Raw genomic sequence first — 22,262 nt, 5'->3', positions numbered from 1 at the left:
GTCAATAGTTATCAAAAAAACGTTGGATAGCTATAGCAGAGTCATTTAAAAAACAGGCATGGCCAAATCTACCCAAAAGCCTATTGTTCCTAATTCTCTGGACTCTCTAGATCAAACTGGCGTGGCCAATTGCATGCAAAAGCCTATAACTCCTAAAATAAAACTCATAACTTCACAAAAATAGGTGTGCATATGCGACATATGATTCTAAACAAGCATGTCAAATTGTGTGGAGAACGGACCATAGCTGGCGCTATAACTGTTAAAAAGCTTTAAAAAACATATATTTATATGGTAAATTGTCTGTACACTATATTGCCAAAAGTATACCCCTCCAAATCATTGAATTCAGGTGTTCCAATCACTTCCATGGCCACAGGTGTATAAAATGCAAAGCGTTGGATGCAGTGGTGTAAAGCACGCTGCCACTGGAATCTAGAGCAGTGGAGACGTGTTCTCTAGAGTGACGAATCACGCTTCTCTGTCTGGCAATCCGATGGACGCGTCTGGGTTTGGTGGTTGCCAGGAGAACGGTACTTGCCTGACTGCATTATGCCATGTGTAAAGTTTGGTGGAGGGGGGATTATGATATGGGGTTGCTTTTCAGGGGTTAGGCTTGGCCCCTTATTTCCAGTGAAAGGAACTCTTAATCCTTCAGCATACCAAGATATTTTGGACAATTTCATGCTCCCAACTTTGTGGAAACAGTTTGGGGATGGCCCCTTCCTGTTTCAACATGACTGCGCACCAGTGCACAAAAGCAAGGTCCATAAAGACATGGATGAGTTTGGTGAGGAGGAACTTGACTGGCCTGGACCGAGTCCTGACCTCAACCAGATAGAACACCTTTGGGATGAATTAGAGTGGAGACTGCGAGCCAGGCCTTCTCGTCAAACGAGAATGGTCAAACATTCCCGTAAACACACTCCTAAACCTTGTGGAAAGCCTTTCCAGAAGAGTTGAAGCTGTTATAGCTGCAAAGAGTGGGCCAACTCCATATTAAACCCTACGGATTAAGAATGGGATGTCATTAAAGTCCATGTGCATGTAAAGGCAGGCGTCCCAAAACTTTTGGCAATATATCTTCTTAAGTATTCAGCCAGAGAAAGAAACTCATACAAGTTTGGAATAACTTGTAACTGAGTAAACGATGACAGAATGTGTGCAGAATTATTAAACTAACTTGAGTTCAATTACAATCAATACTTGATAATGCGTTTACTTTGATTAAAAAAAAAAAAACTTTCAAACCACTGACATTTCAAAACCAATAATCACTAATTCACAAATGATTAATATAGAAAAAAAATGACATTGCAATCCAGTCACAATGTCAATAATCCCATCAGTTGCGTTGCTCGTTCCTGTGAATTTTTTTTTTGCTGCTCAGGTATCTGGTTTTTATGTAAACATGGTATCACTTTACACACTTTGGCACATTCAAACAGTTGCTATAGTGATTAAAGAGCAGTGGATTATCATCGATATATGATACTGACCATGAGACCTGGGTCCTCGTGCAAACTGCGCTGCATGGAAATGACATGCAACATTGAATGTTTATTGGAAACTCAAGATTCTCATTTGTGCATTTGGCACACTTGCTGTAAATCCAAAGCAAATCACTTTTGAACAAGCCAATCCATGTGGTTCATTCAAACCCCTGACTTTGGCATTGCTAATGCTTTAGTCTACCAGTTTAGAGTCTACCAGTACATGAATGAAACTGATTGCTTATACTGATAATATTGAACAACTATAGGGGCTAGTGACTAATAACTAATATCACAAGACTGATGCTTATGTTCAATAGCCACTAGTCAAAATAGCCACACAGGCATACGTTCTTAAAAAAAATGATTCTCTCAATTTACTCTTGAAAAATTATACCTGAAGGGTACATTTCTCTCAGGATCCTTTAAAATGCATGTTCAGCACTGATATAAGCTTCCATTCGCTTTATAAGTGCACTACAGACTGTATTGGCTAGTCTCAAGGAGACTGATAGGCACCAGGCGACTTCCATTAGCCGTGAGATACTGTGAGATACCGAATCTAATACCCTGGTTTCATTTAGTCTCTGGGTCTCATTTGCAATCGTTTTATCAATCTCATTTGCCCTTTCTACAATAACCTGACATGAAAACGCGGAAGTGCAGAACAGAGAACATGACGGAAAGTTGAATGGTTTCAGCACAGCATGAACTTAGTGAGTCCTTAAATAGCCTAAGAACAAGCTTTTTTAATTTTATGAATCAGATTTTCATAGTGCCCCATTCATTATATGATATAGCCTACCTATTATATTTACTTCCCAGAATGTCTCAAACCCAAATTTCCAACAAGAACAAAGTTTAATAGAGTGTAACCGTCAGGTTGCGGAAGTAAAAACTCCATTCATAGGGAAATTGATTTTCAACGACGATAACTTATAAACCTTTAAAGGTTGTTAATCCATATTTGCTTCTGCTGAAGCCGCCAGCGCACACTATTTCAGATTATTTTTTAAAATAAGCATGTTTAACAGTGGAATTCCTAGTGAAAATTACATTACCCATGATGCTGTAAAGAAAAAATGTCACCAATCAGTCGAAAAAAGCAACACATGACAAAGTAGCTCTTTAGCCCCGCCCACTCCCGTGAAGGGGTGCAAATTATGAAATTGAGTCGATCTCTCTACACTCTCAAAATACTAAAATGTTTGAATAAATATGCATATTTTGCAATAAACTTAAAATATATCGTTTTTTAATCAACATTTGTAAATGTGAGGTTTTGTATCCATTTTAATTTGTTTAAGCTATTCGCAATGCCGATTGTAGTCCTTTCCCTCACTAAAGACTTGTACCTTTTTCTTTTTGTCCAATTTTCTAAAACTTTTAGTAGTGTTGTGATTCACCTCTGTTTGGCTTGGTTCATGGCTTATAACTCTTTAATGAAGACTTTTTAAAATCCCTAAGGAAAAAGAAATAATGGAAAAAATAATAATGCACTCTATATTCACAACTAAAATACACTATTTTGACCAGCAAATCAAAATTCGAAATATGCTAAAAAGAACATCTAGTCTGCTAGTATGCTAATACATCTAGTCTGCTCATACAAGTCTAATCGTCTCAATTTTGTCAGATAATCATCAACCCTTTAGTACCATGTGAGCTTTTACAATAATATATCTATCAAATTCAATTTCAATGAATGGCTTTCCAAACATCGGCAGGCTGCATTTAGTTGTTCTTCTTTTGTATTAGACCTGCATAAATGGCAATGAGCTCACCACTGCAGCAAAGTGAATGAGGTTTTTAGAACCTCTTGTTCTCAGTTCTTTGCAATATCCATTTATTTCAAACTGAGTAACATGAGATGCAGGAATAGAGCTATTGTTTGAGAAGCACTTTGGGGAAACAATGCATGTGTACAAAATATACAAACCATATGGCAATAAGAAAGAGTAATATAATCCATCTTCGTGGGTGATGCATTGAGCTAACAGACAAATGTCTTTAGATAGAGGTAATATTTACAACTACTAATACTATCTCTCTTTTGTTGCATATTTCTCACTATTCCAACGACAGGTGTGTTGGAAAAATAGGTGTTCTGCGTGATATCAGACGATATATTTGAGGATTGGGATGTTTTGTGTATTCCTCTGCTATAAGAGAGGATCTTAAAATCCATGTACTAAGAGTTTGTTTGAAAGTGAATGAATTACTGTAAGACACATCATCAGTCTAGAGATGAACATGATGTCTGCTGATAAAACTTGTGTATAAAGATTTAAAGGGGTTACTGGGGGATGATGATAAATCATACATGAATATGCTTTTTAATTTTTAACAGATTCCTTGTGCAACTTTGCATGCGTAAACAAGTGAATGTTTTCCATGTGACTTCTCAGCCCTCTAGGCTCTGAAATAGGTGAACTTGCTTTGAGAAAACCCATTTCCATTTTTGTTTATGGTTTGTTGAACACGGTTACTCGTTCAAACCTGGAAATAAACAAAACAGACACATACACCAATCAGGCATAACATTATGACCATTATGACACAATGTGAAGGAGAAGCGAATAACACCAATTATCTCTTCATCACCTGTTAGTGGGTGGGATATATTAGGCAGCAACATTTTGTCCTCAAAGTTGAGGAGTTAGAAGCAGGAAAAATGGCCAAGTGTAAGGATTTGAGTGCGTTTGACAAGGGCCAAATTGTGATGGTTGGATGACTGGGTCAGAGCATCTCCAAAACTGCAGCACAACTGCAGTGGGGTGTTCCTGGTCTGCAGTGGTCAGTATCTATCAAAAGAATCTATCAAATTCTGACTCTACCATCTGAATGTCTCAACAGAAATCGAGACTCATCAGACCAGGCAACATTTTTCCAGTCTTCAACTGTCCAATTTTGATGAGCTCCTGCAAATTGTAGCCTCTTTTTCCTATTTGTAGTGGAGATGAGTGGTACCCGGTGGGGTCTTCTGCTGTTGTTGCCCATCCGCCTCAAGGTTGTGTGTGTTGTGGCTTCACAAATGCTTTGCTGCATACCTCGATTGTAACGAGTGGTTATTTCAGTCAAAGTTGCTCTTCTATCAGCTTGAATCAGTCGGCCCATTCTCCTCTGACCTCTAGCATCAACAAGACATTTTTGCCCACAGGACTGCCACATACTGGATGTTTTTCCCTTTTCACACCATTCTTTGTAAACCCTAGAAATGGTTGTGCGTGAAAATCCCAGTAACTGAGCAGATTGTGAAATACTCAGACCGGCCCGTCTGGCACCAACAACCATACCATGCTCAAAATTGCTTAAATCACCTTTCTTTCCCATTCTGACATTCAGTTTGGAGTTCAGGAGATTGTCTTGACCAGGACCACACCCCAAATGCATTGAAGCAACTGCCATGTGATTGGTTGATTAGATAATTGCATTAATGAGAAATTGAACAGGTGTTCCTAATAATCCTTTAGGTGAGTGTACACCCTTTCATGGAAACGGTATTCCTTTGTGGCTGTGGCATCTTTCAGCAGGATAATGCGCCCTGCCAAAGAGCAAAAATGGTTCAGGAATAGTTTGAGGAGCACATCAACAAGTTTGATGTGCTAACAGCTGCTAGCATCTTGGTGCCAGATACCACAGCACACCTTCAGGGGTTTAGTTGGGTCAATGCCTCGACAGTTCAGGGCTGTTTTGGCTGCAAGAGGGGGACCAAAACAATATTAGGATAATGTTATGCCTGATCAGTGTATTCTTTATATATACATATACATACTAAGGACTGTAGTAAGGTCATCTTCTCTGATGAGTCCAATTTTCAGCTTTGCTGGAGAGGCCTACAAGTCACAATGTCTTGCACCCACTGTGAAAATTTGGTGGAGGATCGTGATGATCTGGGTGCTTCCGGAGCCTGGAATTGGATACATTTGTCTTTGTGAAGGGCACATGAATCAAGCCACGTACAAGGTTGTCCTGGAAGAGAACTTGCTTCCTTCTGCTCTGACAGTGTTCCACAACTCTGAGGATTATTTTTTTCCCCTGTAGAACAATGCTCCAATCCACAAAGCCAGGCCAATCAAAGTGTGGATGGAGGACCACCAGATCAAGACCCTGTCATGGCTAGCCCATTTTCCAGACCAGAACCCCATTGAAAACCTCTGGAATGTGATCAAGAGGAAGACGGATGGTCACAAGCCATCAAACAAAGCTGAGCTGCTTGAATTTTTTGCACCAGGAGTGGCATAAAGTCACCCAACAGCAACAGCACTGTGAAAGACTGGTGGAGAACATGCCAAGACACATACAAGCTTTGATTGGAAGGGTTATTCCACCAAATATTGATTTGACTTACTCTTCCTAAGTTAAAAACATTAGTATCGTGTTGTTTAAAAATGAATATGACCTTGCTGTATATACAATACTGCTTGAAAGTTTGTGAACCCCTTGTAGATTCTGTGAAAATGTGAATAATTTTAACAAAATAAGAGGGATCATACAAAATGCATGTTATTTTTTATTTTTATTTAATTCTGTCTTGAATAAGACATTTTACATAAAAGATGTTTACATAAAGTCCACAAGACAAAAAAAAAATAGCTGTAAAAAATGACCCGTTCAAAAGTTTATGTATCCTTGATTCTTAATACAGTGTTTCGTTACCTGTATGAGCCTATAGGCTGTTTTTTTGGATGGTTGTTCTTGAGTCTCTTGTTTGTCCTGAGCAGTTAAACTGCCCAATGTTCTTCAGAAAAATCCTCAAGGTCCCAAAAATGTATCCATTTTCCAGCATCTTTAGCATATTTGAACCCTTTCCAGCAGTGACTGTATGATTTTGCGATCAATCTTTTCTCACTGATGACGATTGAGGGACTCAAACACAACTATTAAAAAAGGTTGAAACATGCCCCCTTTTATGAAATACTTTTTGCAACCTCCTTTTTCCAAGATAACAGCTCAGAGTCTTCTTATGTAATGCCTGATGAGCTTGGAGAACACCTGACAAGAGATCAGAGACCATTCCTCCATACAGAATTTCTCCAGATCCGTCAGATTCCCAGATCCATGTTGGCGCTTCTTCTCTTCAGATCACCCCATTTATTTTCTATAGGGTCCAGGTCAGGGACTGGGATGGCCATTGCAGATGATAGGTTTTGTGCTCAGTGACCCATTTCAGTTTTGATTTTGATTTGATTTTTGAATCACTGTACTGTTGCAAGATCCAACCATGGCCCATTATAAGATTTCTAGCAGAGTCTGTCAGGTTTTGATTCTTTAGCTGTTGGTATTTGATCAAATCCATGGTGCCATGTATAACAAAAATGGGTCACTGACTGAACACAAAACCAAGCATCTGCAATGGCCATCCCAGTCCCTGACCTGAACCATATAGAAAAAGAGTGTGCAGAACGGAAGAGAAGAAGTGCCAACATGATATGGGAATCTGACGGATCTGGAGAGATTCTGTATGGAGGAATGGTCTCTGATCTCTTGTCAGGTGTTCTCCAAACTCATCAGGCATTATAGGAGAAGAGCTGTTATCTTGGAAAAAGGAGGTTGTTTAATAAAAAGTATTTAATAAAAGGGGGTAAATAGTTGTTCCCAACGTGTTTTGGAGAAAAACACTTATTTCATAATGTGATTTCCCCCCACTTTCAAATCTTTTACTTTAATGAAAGAATTAACAATGCAGAATTTTTTTTTTACAGCCATCTTTGATAATATTTAACACGGGGGCAAATACTTTTTCACACCCCTTTGTATATGTATATATATATGCAGTTGTTCTAGTTCTGAAATTCCCGTCTGCAGGCTTAAGGTGGTTGTTTCTCGTTGGTAGGACATTCTTCAACAGAACACAGGGGGCATTATGATGCTATCACAGCCGAAATGCAAGTCTGCAAGTGAATCACAGCTGAGAAGTCTCATTGATTCCTTGTCTGAGAAACAGCTGTTCTGAAAGCAGCTGAGTTGGGGGTGCATGGTAATGTGGAGACACTAAAAAGGCCAATACAAACACAATCCTAAAAATGTGTCTCATTATTCATCAGTGTTGAGGGCATTGGGTAAACACAAAAGTGGTGGTCAGATGGTCAGGTGATATATTGCAATGCAATTCAAATCCCTGCTTCAAATGAATAGAGCTTTATAAAAGTAGTAGATTGATATGAAAGCATCCAGAGGAATATAGATTGCAGACAACTCTAGACAGTGCTGGAATCCATATCTCGGGTAACACATGTGCCACAAACACCTTAACAAATCTCCCTCATATTAAAGATTTGTGTTCAATATATTGGGGATTTATAGGGTTATTTGTAGTATTGCATTTCAACATCAGTTTTGACTTGCTTTTTGTTGCCTTGCGAATGCAGTGTAAACTTGCAATAAATCATTTGTTCAGTTACATATCCTTTTTTATTTTAATTATTTTAACAATAAATTATAAAATTAAAGATAACAAGCCCAACTGAACCAATGAGTATTGAAAACTAATGAACAATGACTAACAATAAAAGAGGAAAGGGAAAAGTGAACACAGACAAGACAAAGCGAAATACAAAATAAAAGCTATATAAACTTCAAAATAAAAGACAATACTTAACTTAAATATAAAACAAAAAACACATTTTCATATGTTTCATATGTGTCAAATTGCACTGTTTTGTGTATCAAACATTATTTTTACTATTTAGCTGAAATACCCTTTTTTAAGGTAACAGAATACCCCTTCCTGGGAAAAAGAAGTAACGTCATGTTTCATTCATTTATATAATATAATAGGCTATAATATGCTATAATATAATAGGCTATATTAGACTATAATATGATATAATATATTATGCTAGAATAGGCTATAATATGCTATAATATAATAGGCTATATTAGACTATAATATGATATAATATAGGATAATAGGCTTTAATATGCTATAGTATAATAGGCTATATTAGACTATAATATGATATAATATAGTATGCTATAACAGGCTATAATATGCTATAATATAATAGACTATTTTAGACTATAATATGATATAATATAGTATAATAGGCTATAATATGCTATAATATAATAGGATATTAGACTATAATATAATATAGTATAATAGGCTATAATATGCTATGATATAATATAATAGGCTATATTATACTATAATATGATAGAATATAGTATAGTATGCTATAATAGGCTATAATATAATAGGCTATATTAGACTATAATATGATATGATATATTATGCTATAATAGGCTATAATATGCTATAATATAATAGGCTATATTACACTATAATATGATATAATATAGTATAATAGGCTATAATATGTTATAATATAATAGGCTATATTAGACTATAATATGATATAATATAGTATGCTCTAATAGGCTATATGCTATAATATAATGGGCTATACTAGACTATAATATGATATAATATAGTATAATAGGCAATAATAGGCTATAATATAATAGGCTATATTAGACTATAATATGATATAATATAGTATGCTATAATAGGCTATAATATGCTATAATATAATAGGCTATATTATATAATATTATATAATATAGTATGCTATAATATGCTATAATATAATAGGCTATATTAGACTATAATATGATATAATATAGTATGCTATAATACACTATATGCTATAATATAATATGCTTTAATAGGCTATAATATGTTGTGGTATAATAGGCTATATTAGGCTAAAATAGACCATAATATGCTATAATTGAATATAATAGGCAATAATATAATAAATATAATATAAGTCAAGTCAAGTCAACTTTATTTATATAACATAATATAACATAATATAATAGGTTATAACATAACATAACATTTGTTTATATAATATATTATAATGTAATAAATATAATATAATATAATATAATATAATATAATATAATATAATATAATATAATATAATATAATATAATATAATATAATATAATATAATATAATATAATATAATATAATATGATATGATATAATATAACATAATATAATATAATATAATATAATATAATATAATATAATATAATATAATATAATATAATATAATATAATATAATATAATATAATATAATATAATACAATACAATATAATATACATAACATAACATATAACAAAACATTATGGTATAACATGCTATAATAGGCTATAATATGCTATAATATGCTATAGTATAATAGGCTATATTAGGCTAAAATAGACCATGATATGCTATAATATAATTTGATATAATAGGCTATAATATAATATAATAAATATAATATAACAATATAATATAATAGGTTATAACATAACATTTGTTTATATAATATATTATAATAGCCCACAGCAAAAACTCCAGTGTTAAATTAACCCCTGGGAGTTTTTTTGAGACCACATTGAAATGTGTTAACATTGAGTGTTAAAATAAGAGTGTCAAATGAACACTGAAGCAGTGTTAAAGTTAATGAGATGAGTGATGATTGACCATTGTTGAAGAAACCTGATGTTAACAAGCAGAATTTCAAAAAAAGGAGAAAATCACAATTTATAAGTCACCATTATGGTGATCAGTATTAATTTAACACTTTTCTTTTCATTTGACACTCATATTTTAACACTTTAACACTCGAGTGTGGTCTCATATAAACTCCTGAGAGTTAATTTAACACTGGGGATTTTTGCTGTGCCTATAATACGATATAATAAATATAATATAATATAATATAATATAATATAATATAATATAATATAATATAATATAATATAATATAATATAATATAATATAATACAATATAATATAATATAATATAATATAATATAATATAATATAATATAATATAATATAATATAATATAATATAATACAATATACATAACATAACATAACATAACAACATAACATAACACAAAATCAACTGAACAAAATTCTGTTTTAAAAGTTAAATTTTTTGTCAAATTCTATTTTGACCAAATCTATTATAATTATTATACTTGCAGTTCACATCATATTAATAGTCAAAAATGTATACAATTGATTACAAATGAGAAAAACTAAAGCACATACAATATAAATGTTCTTACTTTTATTTAAAGTTTTTCTCTAATAAAAAAAAGAGAAAAAGTTGCTGTCCATGCTATTGGTCAAGTACCCTGTGTGTACCGTAGCGTGTTCCACAGGGAGCCCCTCAGAGTGTCCTGTCCGTCCTGATGTGTGCTTCTCTAATGAGTGGGTGGGAGGGTCAGGCAGTGCGACAAATAAGGACACGGTTCCTGCACGAGCTTTCATTCTCACTTTTATTTTGCAAGTGTGCTTTGGACACCACAGCCTAAAATGCGCTAATTAGCCAAACAGGATTTGCTTGTGCTGTGTGTTTACGCTGGAATAATAAACTTTCTCAGCAAATGTAAGTAGCCGGTGTTCATTTGTCTTGGTTGCTGTGACTTTGTAGGTGTTTTTGCACAGTATGTGTGCGGTGTCATTTTCTAAATGATCATGTTTGATGTCATCTGAGTTTAACACGCCACTGTGAGTCCTGTGCTGTCGGCGTTCGTGTACTTCAAGGAGAGAGAAAGAGAGAGAGAGAGAGAGATTGAATGTTCAGCATTGCTGATTTATCATCATTCGGTTACACAGAGAAATTGCTGTAAACAGTTGCTTTTGACCATGCATGTGACACATTTAGGCACCAGCTGTACGTTTTATTGTTGTTCGTTGATAGTTTTAGGAAGTTATTTTGATTGATATCAATTCTGTATATTTATTATTAAACAAGCGCACGTGGCGTTTGAGCACTATTATTGATGGATTAATATACTGATATGAGATATTAACACTCAATCTTTAGCTTTCCGTTGAATGCATGGATAGATACAATGTTTCTCTTATGTTTTTACTAGTTAGTTGACATACCATGCAGATTAACTTTTTTAATAAGCAATATTTTAGGTTTAGATGTGAATGAAGAAAGCATGTGTCCAATTCATGTTTAAAAGTACAAATATTCCACACAGCGCCATGAGAATTGCTTGAAGTATGTTAAGAGAGTAGCATTGGTTTCCATTCATGTTTAAAAAAAAATTTCATTTAGATTTTTAGCTTGATTTTATTAACCAGTAAAGCTTTCAAAGTGCTTGAATAAGTGCAATGAACTGCATGCTGGGACTATTTTACTTAAATTAATTTATATTTTAGTGGGTTGAAATGTTTCATTCACTACATTACATTGTGTAAACTACACTTCCCATGTAGAATTGCATTCTATTTACAAAGCATGTTATTATTTTTTTTAGCTTTAATAGAGACTGCACATTTTCATGAAAGTTTAAACGTTGAACTTGAGTTTGACGTTTACAACAAACCAATGTATTCCATATTTATGTGCAGAGATGGACTAATGATTGTAGCCTGTGTTTCAAAACTCCACAGCACAAGTGTTTAATTATTTAGCGCAATTTGTTTGCCCTGTTACTTAAGAGCTCAATAACAACAGTCAGCGGTGGGTAACGGATCGTATTAGTTTACAGGAATCTGGCACTGGGTCCCCAGAAGCACCTCATGCTGGAAACTTACTCTGGCCTGGAGTTTATTCTGAGGAGTGAAATGTCACACTTGGAATTTTGCATTAAGACGTTTCACCACATAATTGAAGCGCTAGATTAATTTTACACGGCGTTGTCTGTTCCTGCAGATTCTATCAAGAGTGGCTCATATTCATTTGATATTGATTATTGTTGATTGTAGGTGTTTATCAGTAAAGCCTATCGAAAAAGTCACTAAAATTGTGAGGGCATGCTAAAAAATATCAAGAAGAAAAGCAATAAATCATCATACAGACAGTAGCAAGTGGTGTTGCGTTACCCAGAAGAGCATCAGAGTTGTAAAAGTGACGTTGTTTTCTATTTCTAGGTTTTCAAGGGGCCCTTTCTCATGTGCCAAAGACGACATGATTCACTATCTCAGATGGACTGTTTTCCTGTGGATCGTAAATTCCATTCCTTTTACTTCAGGAATGGCAGTGAATGAGAGAATAGGTATGTATGCTGTCACCATGAGCTCTGCGCCAAGATGTTTGCTTATTCTTGTCCGTTTACAAAAGGTTTGATTAGAAGAGATTACGTCTGTTTGGTTTTTCAAGCCTTGTTCGTCTCCGCACGAGAGGTCAATGTTGACTTCGCTGCTCTGGTGCAGAGCGCGGCTGTCATCGCCTTTAATTAGCGCTCTGTTTTGGCTTTCTTGTTTGGAATCCTTATATGCAAATGAATTGTTTGTGATGAAAGGCGTCTCGCCCTCCTTTAAGAAGCAGGGACACTTGCACAGCTATTTGAAATTCCTTCCTGCGAGGACATGGCGTCAAGCCCTTGACTTGGGTGGCACCAGGACACATCCGTTGTGGTGTTATGTGTCCGATAGAATTGCTTTATCGGCCCCATTCAGATTAACCTGGGGCGATTTAAGGAATATTATTGCACCGTGTAAATGCCCATGAATGAGAGTCCCCCTGAACAAGAGGACAGGCAAGCAATATTTTTGCCAGCTGAGTGAATTGCTATCTCCCGTGATCCACTGTGGGAGCGTGACATCCAGGAAGAGATTTAGAGAGGATTTACAGCATGTGCTCCTTCACTTTAAGAGTCGGCAGTTTGCCAGCAGATGTGCTGATTTTTGGAATTTCCTGTTAATTCTGTGTTTTGTAGATGCGCGGCTGTGGGTGTAGATATGTTTGTGTGTCTTTGCATTTGTGTCTGTGCGAGCATCCTTTTTATTTGGTATAATTGTTGTTGATGAAGCAGAATTCGTCCTTCAGCAATATCAGGCTGCCGTGCCATTGAAGGGTTGACTGGGGCTGGTTGTCTCACTGGGGTCTCGGTAATTACTAGTAGGCTTTTTATGAATTAAAACTACTCTGGGATATGTTAATGCAAAAGTCAACTACGGTTGTGGTCAGAATTATAGGCACCCCTGGTAAATATGCTCAAAGGTGGCTGTAAAAATAAATCTCCATTGTTTATCCTTTTGATTTTTCACTCAAAAAAAATGTGCGAATCTTTCATAGAGAACTGAATGTGGGGAGAAAATCATATTATGATATGAAGTAAATGTTTTTCTCCAAAACACATTGACCACAATTATTGGCACCCCTAGAATTTAGTAAAATATCTCTGAAGTACATTCCCATTCATATTTATATATTTTAGCACCCCAGGGTGACTAGGAACATGTCTAGCTATGACTTCTTGTTTCACAGGAGTATAAATAAGAGGAAACACAAAGGCCAAATTCCATTATCATCACAATGAGTAAAACCAAAGAATATAGTTCTGATGTGCAGCAAAAGATTGTTGAGCTTCACAAAATAGAAAGTGGCTGTAGGAAAATAGCTAAAGCATTGCAAATCCATATTTCCACCATAAGGGCAATAATTAAGAAGTTCCAATCAACTAAAGATGTTACAAATCTGCCTGGAAGTATGTGTGTCTATATTGTTCTAATACACGGCGAGGAGGAGAGTTTGAGTGGCCAAAGACTTTCCAAAGATCACAGCTGGAGACCTGCAGAGATTAGTTGAGTCTTGGGGACAGAAAGCCTAAAAACAACCCCTATGTCACCACATGTTGTTTGGGAGGGTTTTAAGAAAAATCCTCTTCGCTCATCCAAAAACAAACTCCAGCATATTCCGTTTGGTGCAAATAGGGATAAAGATTACCCCATGCCCACGGTTAAATATACCGCTGGATCTTTAATGTTGTGGGCCTATTTTTTATTTTTTTGCTGGAGGTCCTGGACATCTTGTTCAGATACATGGTATCATGGATTCTAGCAAATACCAACAAATTAAAAATCTAAACCTGACGGCCTCTGATAGAAATTTTTATAATGGGCCGTGGTTGGATCTTCCATCAGGACAACAATCAACCATCAAAATCAACATAAAAATGTGTCACTGAGAACAAAATGAATCCCTGGCCATGACGTCCCAGTCCCTGACCTAAACCCTATAGAAAATGAATGGGGTGAACTGAAGAGAAGAAGCACCAACATGAAACTGGGAATCTGAAGGATTCCACCGAAATTACCTGGAAAAATTTGTCCCAGGAACTTTTTTCCCCCTGACCTGTTGCTGTCTGCGTTTCCATTGCTCTCTAAAGTACCTTGGAGATTAGGCAAATTAGTCCGGGAACGTAGGACTGCGTGTAACTTTCCAGTTCCTGCTGGATTTCTTCCTCCACATATAAACGTAATGAAGCCTGGACCTCATCGTCAGTATATCAGTGGTTGAAATAAAATTCTGTGTGGAGTCAACCAATCAGCATATTCAGCTCCCAATTTGATTACAGTTTATTAATTTACAATATCTGTCAACCAAAACAATGGTTTGGGATGTTACATGTTATATTTTGTGCTGTTTCATAGTTGTTTTACTGGCTTCAATGAAAAGACTGTAATCGAATGCAAAAGTCAGGTTTCGGATATAAAAATCCTATTTATTTTCTCCATAGGGGAGTTGATTTTTAACTACATCTTATAAACTGTTAAATACAGACAGACTGTGAGCTACAAGGTTGTTAATTGATGTGTTTCTGCTTGAAGCAGTCAGCTCCTATTTCAACTTGTTTTTTAAATCTTTCATGTTTAACAGCAGAATTCTTGATGAAAACCTATATTACCCATGATTCTGAAAATTCCACCTGGAAATCACGCCAAAATAACTGCCTTACTACTCAGATGATGCTCTGCGATTGACTGTAGTAGTCAATCTCCCTATGCTCTCAAACGGCTTTTATATCTTCCAATAAATGTGACATAATCAACATCTTTAAAAATAATAGTTTTATATTTATCCATCGTTTTTATTTTGATTCATGAAATTCAGGTCTTTCTTCCTTTAAAGCAACCTTTTGTCAAATACTTTTTTTCTTCAAATCAAAGATTTAGTTCATAATCTCCTTTGTAATAACTGTTGGAATGGCTTTTTGTAGCCAAGACTTTAAGGTACAGGTATGTGCCATAATCAAAAATCTGATTTTCACAAATAACCTACCCTGAGTGAGAAATATTCTTTGGAGTAAAGTGTGACATCCATACATTCAATAAGCTAAAACATTACCTGTTCAATTGCTTCATTAATATATACTATTTCTCTCCTCTGCAGATCACACATGTCCACCCTTAAAGCTGGAGGATATATGGCATACCAGTGTGAACATTCACAGAGAATTCACAGGTACAAACAAAGATATACTGTATATACAAACAGAAATCAAGCACAGCTCATCCTCATGCAGAGCTGTTAAACATCAAACTGCAGGCTGTTTAAAACACCCCTAATGTTGTACATGGCTGAAGCTGACAGAGCAGTTTATACAGCTAATTTTGCATTTCCTGAAAGAAATACCAGTTCTTGCAAGCTAGCTAATGAATAATGTTGTAGGTAAGCTTAGTTTTTCTAAGATTTGGTTCTGTGAAACACAGCATCATGCCCTCCGTTGGCTGCACATAAGAATAAACGGTCACTGTGTAAAGTGTAAAGATGCATATATGCTACCAATCAAAAGTGTGAGGTTGGTAAGATTCTTATGCTCACCAAGGCAGAATCTATTTGATAAAAAACACAGTAAAAACAGTAATATTGAGATATATTATTACAAAGTACCTATTTTGTATTCTTGTGATGAGTCTTCAGGGTCACATGATCCTTCAGAAATCATTGATTTGCTGCTCAAGAAACATCTCTTATCAATGTTAAAAGCAGTGCTGCTTTAATTGTGAATGTCTTTATTACACGGCTCTGTGGAATACTTGATTCTGATTGGTCAATCGCCCCATCCACGGTATGTTATCCCCCGATAACAACCGGTAAAAACTGATAAGACAGGCGCATCCGGGTAACTGAAGTCGGTGCTATACGCTTGCTAGGAATGGTTTTCCTTTGTGGAAGTTTTGCGCTTGTTGAGCTAATAAAATATTAAAACTCAAATCAAAATTTTGTGTACAGTTATTTAATTATGTCACCCGCAGTATCGCAGAGTCGCTCTCTCTTGTTTCATACAAACGCACCTGCTGCCATTTTGCGACGATTGTTTTGTACACCGTTATGGATTTTAAGATAACAAACAGGAAACAGTTAAGATTTTTTTAAACGGTTTTATCTCAAATCAATATCTTATCCCCATAATTATTTATGTGGCTAAATGCTGTGTAATAATTGGTATATTCATATGGAGTACCGTATCCCTTGAATTTCCATCTAGTTTGAACTTGCCACTTGCTAGCAACTGCTTTCTTTGGGGAACAGCTAATAAAATATTTTTTGTGTCAATATTTCGTGTCTAATAATTTACTCATGTGGCAAGTAGCCGTGTAATAAGCGGGATAATGTACATCCAGCCAGTTGTTATCGCAGAATAAACCCATTCAGAGTGATTCCGGGTGATCACCCTGTCGGGGTTTATTCTGCGATGAAAACCGGCTGGATGTAATGTACATTATCCCTTACTTACTGTCACTTTTGATCCATTTAATGCGTACTTGCTAAATAAAAGTATAAATTTCTTTCAAACTGAATGGTAGTGTGAATGGTTAAATTGATAGCAAAAAAGAAAAGACCAATCACTATTTAATATAAAAATGAATGCAAGAAAAATGTCCAATTAGGATTTGGTATTAAAAAAGATGAGGTGCTATGTAGATTATCAAACTTTCGTTTAGAAGTTAGTATAAAAAAACAATGAGCCCTATCATACACCCGATGCAAGTGTTTTTTGCTAGTTTCAACCCGACGCAGTTATCATTTTCAAGTCCTGGGCCACATTGTTCAGCTGTTCGCCCATGGGTGTGCTGGTCTGAAAACAAGGTGTGTTCAGGTGCATTGTTGGCGCGTTGCTATTTTGAGGCAAATGAAATCGACTGCGCCATTGCCCAACAAATACCTGGTCTAAAGTCAATAGCATTTTCTATGTTATTTTAAGGGCACATTAGTAATATGCGCCTATAGGTGGGTGTACAATGCACGTACACCGATTATTATACACACACTATAAAAAAAATTCAGGTCTCCAATTGAAAATTTTCGAGTGACCGATCACATCTAAATTTTTCAGTTGGCCGAATTGAATTTTCTGTGAATTGATGCAATTTAATTCAAGAAATTCAATTTGGCCAACTAAAAAATTTAGTTGTGATCGGTCACTCGAAAATTTTCAATTGGAGACCAGATTTTTTTTTTACTGTGCACAGGGACGCGCAGCAGCACACAAACATGCCAAATATTAAAAATAAAAGGATTACAATGTAAAAGATTATTATTGTGTACATAAAGATAAAAGTGCCTACATGTCATAATGGATAGTCATTGCATGGATCAGAATATTTGCAGTAATGATGAATGAAAATGGCTACTTATTTAACCAAACGTGGCAATACACACATGTATTTAAACTCGTCAGGTTGAGGGTGTCCATATTACGCCATGTATATACAATAGCGAGTCCGCCATGGTGCAAGTGCAACTGACTTTTAACCTCTTAAACTCCAAGGACCCTGATAAGCACTGTACATTTTAAATGTCTGTGGTGCCATTTGAAAGCTTAGATTTCTACTCTACTACTCTACTTTCTTGAGATATGCATCACATTTGTTTTAGACGAAGTAACTTATTTACCCTAAATTTCCACCTGGATTTGGACTAATCAAAAGCTTCCCAGTTCCCATACCCACATACAGTGGTCTAAATGCACAATTTTGGTGTCATTTTACAGGAAAACCTTTAAAGTTACATAAAACACTGCTAAAAGTAATAAAGGTTTAAGTATATGTTGTCTGAGCTATAATAAAAAAAAGAGTTGGATTTTGATTTTTTGGAATTGTATAACTCAGGCCACTGTGTTTTGACCACTGCATGTAGGTATGGGAAGCTTTTCAATTTGGGTTGGCCAAATCCCCCAAAATGGTTCCAGATCTGAGGAGGTTAAAGGGAATGGGAGATGAGACTCTGATTGGTTTATTGCATGTTATGCCTAAAACCCATGGCTCATTAAGAGAATAGGAACAACCCTTTTGGACCATGTGCCTGGCGCGCCCACCATTTTCCCCATAGTTAAACTAGCAAAAGTGGATTCCTATACGCCCTAAGTGCACTTTAGACCATGCACTGAGATCATTCAAATAGAGCCCAATGTGTCTAAAGGCTGAAATCATCTACAAAATAAAGTTTGAATGGAGATAATCGCAAATTGCAGATGTTTAATACTACTTAGAGGTTTATGACAGGCCCTAAGCTAGAACGTTTGATGAATAACAATACTGTGATGCCTTGCTAACACTAATCATTCCACATAAAAGACTACAAATGTGTGTTCAACAGTTTGTATTGGGCGACATTTAGTGAAAATCTCTTTAGCCTGCAGCTAAAATTGTTCCTTTAGCAGAACATGACGCTTACAGCGCTAAGGTCATGTTTTCAATTCCCCAAATGTTTACACTCAGAAGTACTGTAAGTTGGACTGGCAAATGCATAAACGTAATGTATGTTTTTCTTTTTCTTCTCTTGTTTACAGGATTTGATTTAGCCGAGAAGTTCCTTCTCAGGAAAGGCATGGTGACGGACGACAGGCTGTTGTTTAGACTGGGGAGCAAACCCCTGTTTAAACCAACAGAGTAAGTTCTGCAAATGTTGATGAGGTTTTGATATTGGGCCTTTTATTTTTCCACTCGCACATCAGTCAGATGGTCGTTTTGTCTGAAAACAATGTGGAGCTAACTGTAACGGCTAAGCTGGAAATTATTGCAGCAAATGTGCATATCCATATGGATGTTTACGTAGTTTGGACGTGATCGACGATGTGCAGAATCTTCTCGCATCTGGAGAGCAGAAAGTAGGACAGTTCCTTGCAGGATCAGTGCTGTGATGAGCGTGTTATGATGGGAGTTTGAATTAATGCCCACATCCACATGTTGCGTGTGTTGGTTCGCCTTTCTGACAGCTTCTCATATAAATCTCCATGAGAGGCCGGTACGGGACAGTGCTGGTTGCCTAGCTGAACAACTGCATTCTCGGAGCGGTTTGCACGAGCTTTCGCCGCTCAAGTTTTGAAAATATGCCAGGCTGTTATTGGGTTCCTCCAGAGCAAACCGATATTTTCTCATGGTGTAAGCTTGCTATCACTTCAGCTGATATCCGGTAGAAAGACAAGGTAGATGTCGCGTACGCTTTTAATGGTGTGTTGACATGGAATGACCCAGATATCACGAGCTCGCTGAGATAATTCCCCCTCGCATTGGCTAATAAGGATAAACTGTGAGGTGAGCCGTGAGACATGTTGAATCATTTGGACAGAATTAATTTGCAGACCGTGGGCAGTGGGCTCGACCAAGGAGAAAGAGAGGTGACTGTAATGGAGTGCCGCCTAGAAGAGAAATCAAGCTGTAATGGGGAATCATGTCCTGTATATTAATTGCCTTAAAATGACTCTAATAACTTACAGCTCAAGGGTGACACCAAGTTCAAAGAAGGCTTCTATGTTAGTTAGACATTGCAGGTATGTTTCATCTACATATAAAAGCCTTGGACATCTTGTTATGTACGCCGTGTTCCGTCAAGGTCAGTTGTCCAGACCACAAGAACCCACAGCATATTCATGAATCCAAAGAGCTCAAATGAGTTCAAATTGATGCTCAAAAGAACTCCTTTGTATTTCGCTGAAAACTAGTGGGATTGGCGCGCTCTTATCAAAGTCTTAGATGGGAAGACTGAGTTTGCAATTCCCCGCTTCCAACTTCAAAGCGTTCCAGACGGCCATATGTCATGGTCAAGCATAAACAAAGTAGGGTGGTGCCATGACTAGTTATTCTAATTTTGAGACAAACAAAAAAGTGTAGTGTTTGCACTAAAACATCTGACAAAAAGTGAAAAGAAAAATTGTTATCATTACATTTTGTAACTCAGTAGACATGTTTCTAGCAACGCCTAGGTTTTGATTCTTAGGGAATGCATGAACTGATCAAATACAACTTGGTTACAATGTAAATCGCTTTGGATAAAAGCGTCTGCCAAATTCACAAATATAAGAAATAGTTGTATTTGTAAGCATTTCGTATTTAATATTTTTGACTAATATTGTGTAATATTTATTCTTAAATATATAATGCCTCACACACCCAAAACAAAGGTGGGATGAGTGAAATGACAATATAAATATAAACTAGAAATTACAGTATAAACAGAAAAACAATCTAATTTCCCTCACACAACTAAGTTTGCATCATCACAAAGTAATATTTTAATGCGCAACTTGAGTTGCAAATTTGAAATTTATCTCTCATTAAAATATGTTTGTGTATTTATTATTAAAATGTTTTTGTGATGCATACTTGAGTAGTGTGTGTGATATCTTTTTCTAGTATATCACTTTTTTTCTTCAAAATGATACATTATTAGATAACAGTAATAGTTTTCCAAACTTTTAGTTTTTTTGTCTCAATGCCCAGCACTTTTGTTGTGGTTGGGGTTGATCGTTCCACTTTTCAAAGTCTAATGTCTGTCCTCGAGTGCCGTTCCAGTGGTTATTTTCAAGTAGGAAGTAGGAGAATTCTGAGTTCAGAGTTTTCTGGAACGCAGCTTTATTTTCCTGTCTATTAATGCACAGTGGACACAAATCTATTGCCATGTATTTAGAAAGATATCACAGGCATGCTTCACAAGTAAAATATTAATTGTTGTAAGCTGTTGTAAAATGCAGATTATTATGGATGCAAATAATTTCAACCCTGAATTTAATAATGAACAGTATTACAATTTATTGAACATTGGTACACTACCATCCAGAAGTTGTTTGGGTGTGCTGTGTGTGTGTGTGAAAGAAATCTCGTTTTCTCTCCAAGGCTACATTTATTTGATAAAAAAATTGTAAAAACAGTAATATTGTGAAATATTGACCCTTCAGAAATCATTCTAATATGCTGATTTGGTGCTCAAGAAATATTTCATATTCTTGATGTTGAAAACTGCTTCATATTTTTGTGGAAACGGTGATGCATTTTTTCATGATTCTCTAAATAGAAAGTTCAAAAGAACAGCATTTATTTGAAATGGAAATCTTTTGTAACATTATAAATGTCTTTACTGTCACTTTTGACATTTAATCTAATTGCCCCCCTCCCCCCACACAAAAATGACTGACCTTCAGACATTTGAATGGTAGTGCATATTCTTTTAGGTTGTCGTTTTTTTTAAAACCTTACTTACTAAAGCACTGTACCACACAGCCTCTCATTACTTATTGCTTTAGGATACTGTTCAAGATTGGGACAAAGCATTTGGACACTTTCAGTATGTTCATAGTTAATGTGATGGGCTACATCTGTGTGAACTTAAGGAGAACTGACTACATAAATCCATTAAAAATGTCCCTGGGACCAGTTGTAATAGCTAGAAGAGGTTCTGAGAAAGAGGTCTAGCATAATTTGCTTTTGCAAATGCCACTTGGTTTGATCATTTGTTATCTAAAGCAATAAGATTAATACATTAAGTGTCCAAAAGTCCAAGATTTTGGGGCCGCTATATCCTAGTATGGAAACACACTGTGCATCGCGGACTAAAGTAGCTCATTGTTGAGCGTTTGTAGGTCATTTGTTAATTTGTGTTTCATCATAGTCTTTAGTTGTGTCTAATTGATTATTCTCTGTGGTTTCGCACACCTGCTGGGTTGGCCATAGAGATTCAGCACCCAGTGGACGTCTCTTGTACCTCCACACATTTCAGCAGTGAAAAAT

At 35.9% G+C, this 22,262-nt stretch overlaps 1 protein-coding gene across 1 annotated transcript in view; it reads left to right on the top strand.

Annotated features, from left to right (window-relative positions):
* Positions 1-12,438: 12,438 nt before the first annotated feature.
* Positions 12,439-22,262, top strand: part of LOC307141746 (uncharacterized protein) — a gene marked incomplete at its 5' end in the record, with an annotated part of 252,555 nt that continues 242,731 nt past the window's right edge. Inside the window, 3 exons of the mRNA XM_079842185.1 lie at positions 12,439-12,526; positions 15,646-15,717; positions 19,049-19,148. Of these exons, the coding sequence (XP_079698311.1) occupies positions 12,439-12,526; positions 15,646-15,717; positions 19,049-19,148 (260 nt within the window). The remainder of the gene's footprint in view (positions 12,527-15,645; positions 15,718-19,048; positions 19,149-22,262) is intronic.

This window comes from Gobio gobio (genome assembly GCF_949357685.1).
Source record: "Gobio gobio genome assembly, chromosome: 18".
Taxonomy (NCBI): domain Eukaryota; kingdom Metazoa; phylum Chordata; class Actinopteri; order Cypriniformes; family Gobionidae; genus Gobio; species Gobio gobio.
The sequence above is the reverse complement of the archived record's forward strand: the minus strand, read 5'-3'. Positions and strand labels throughout refer to the sequence as shown.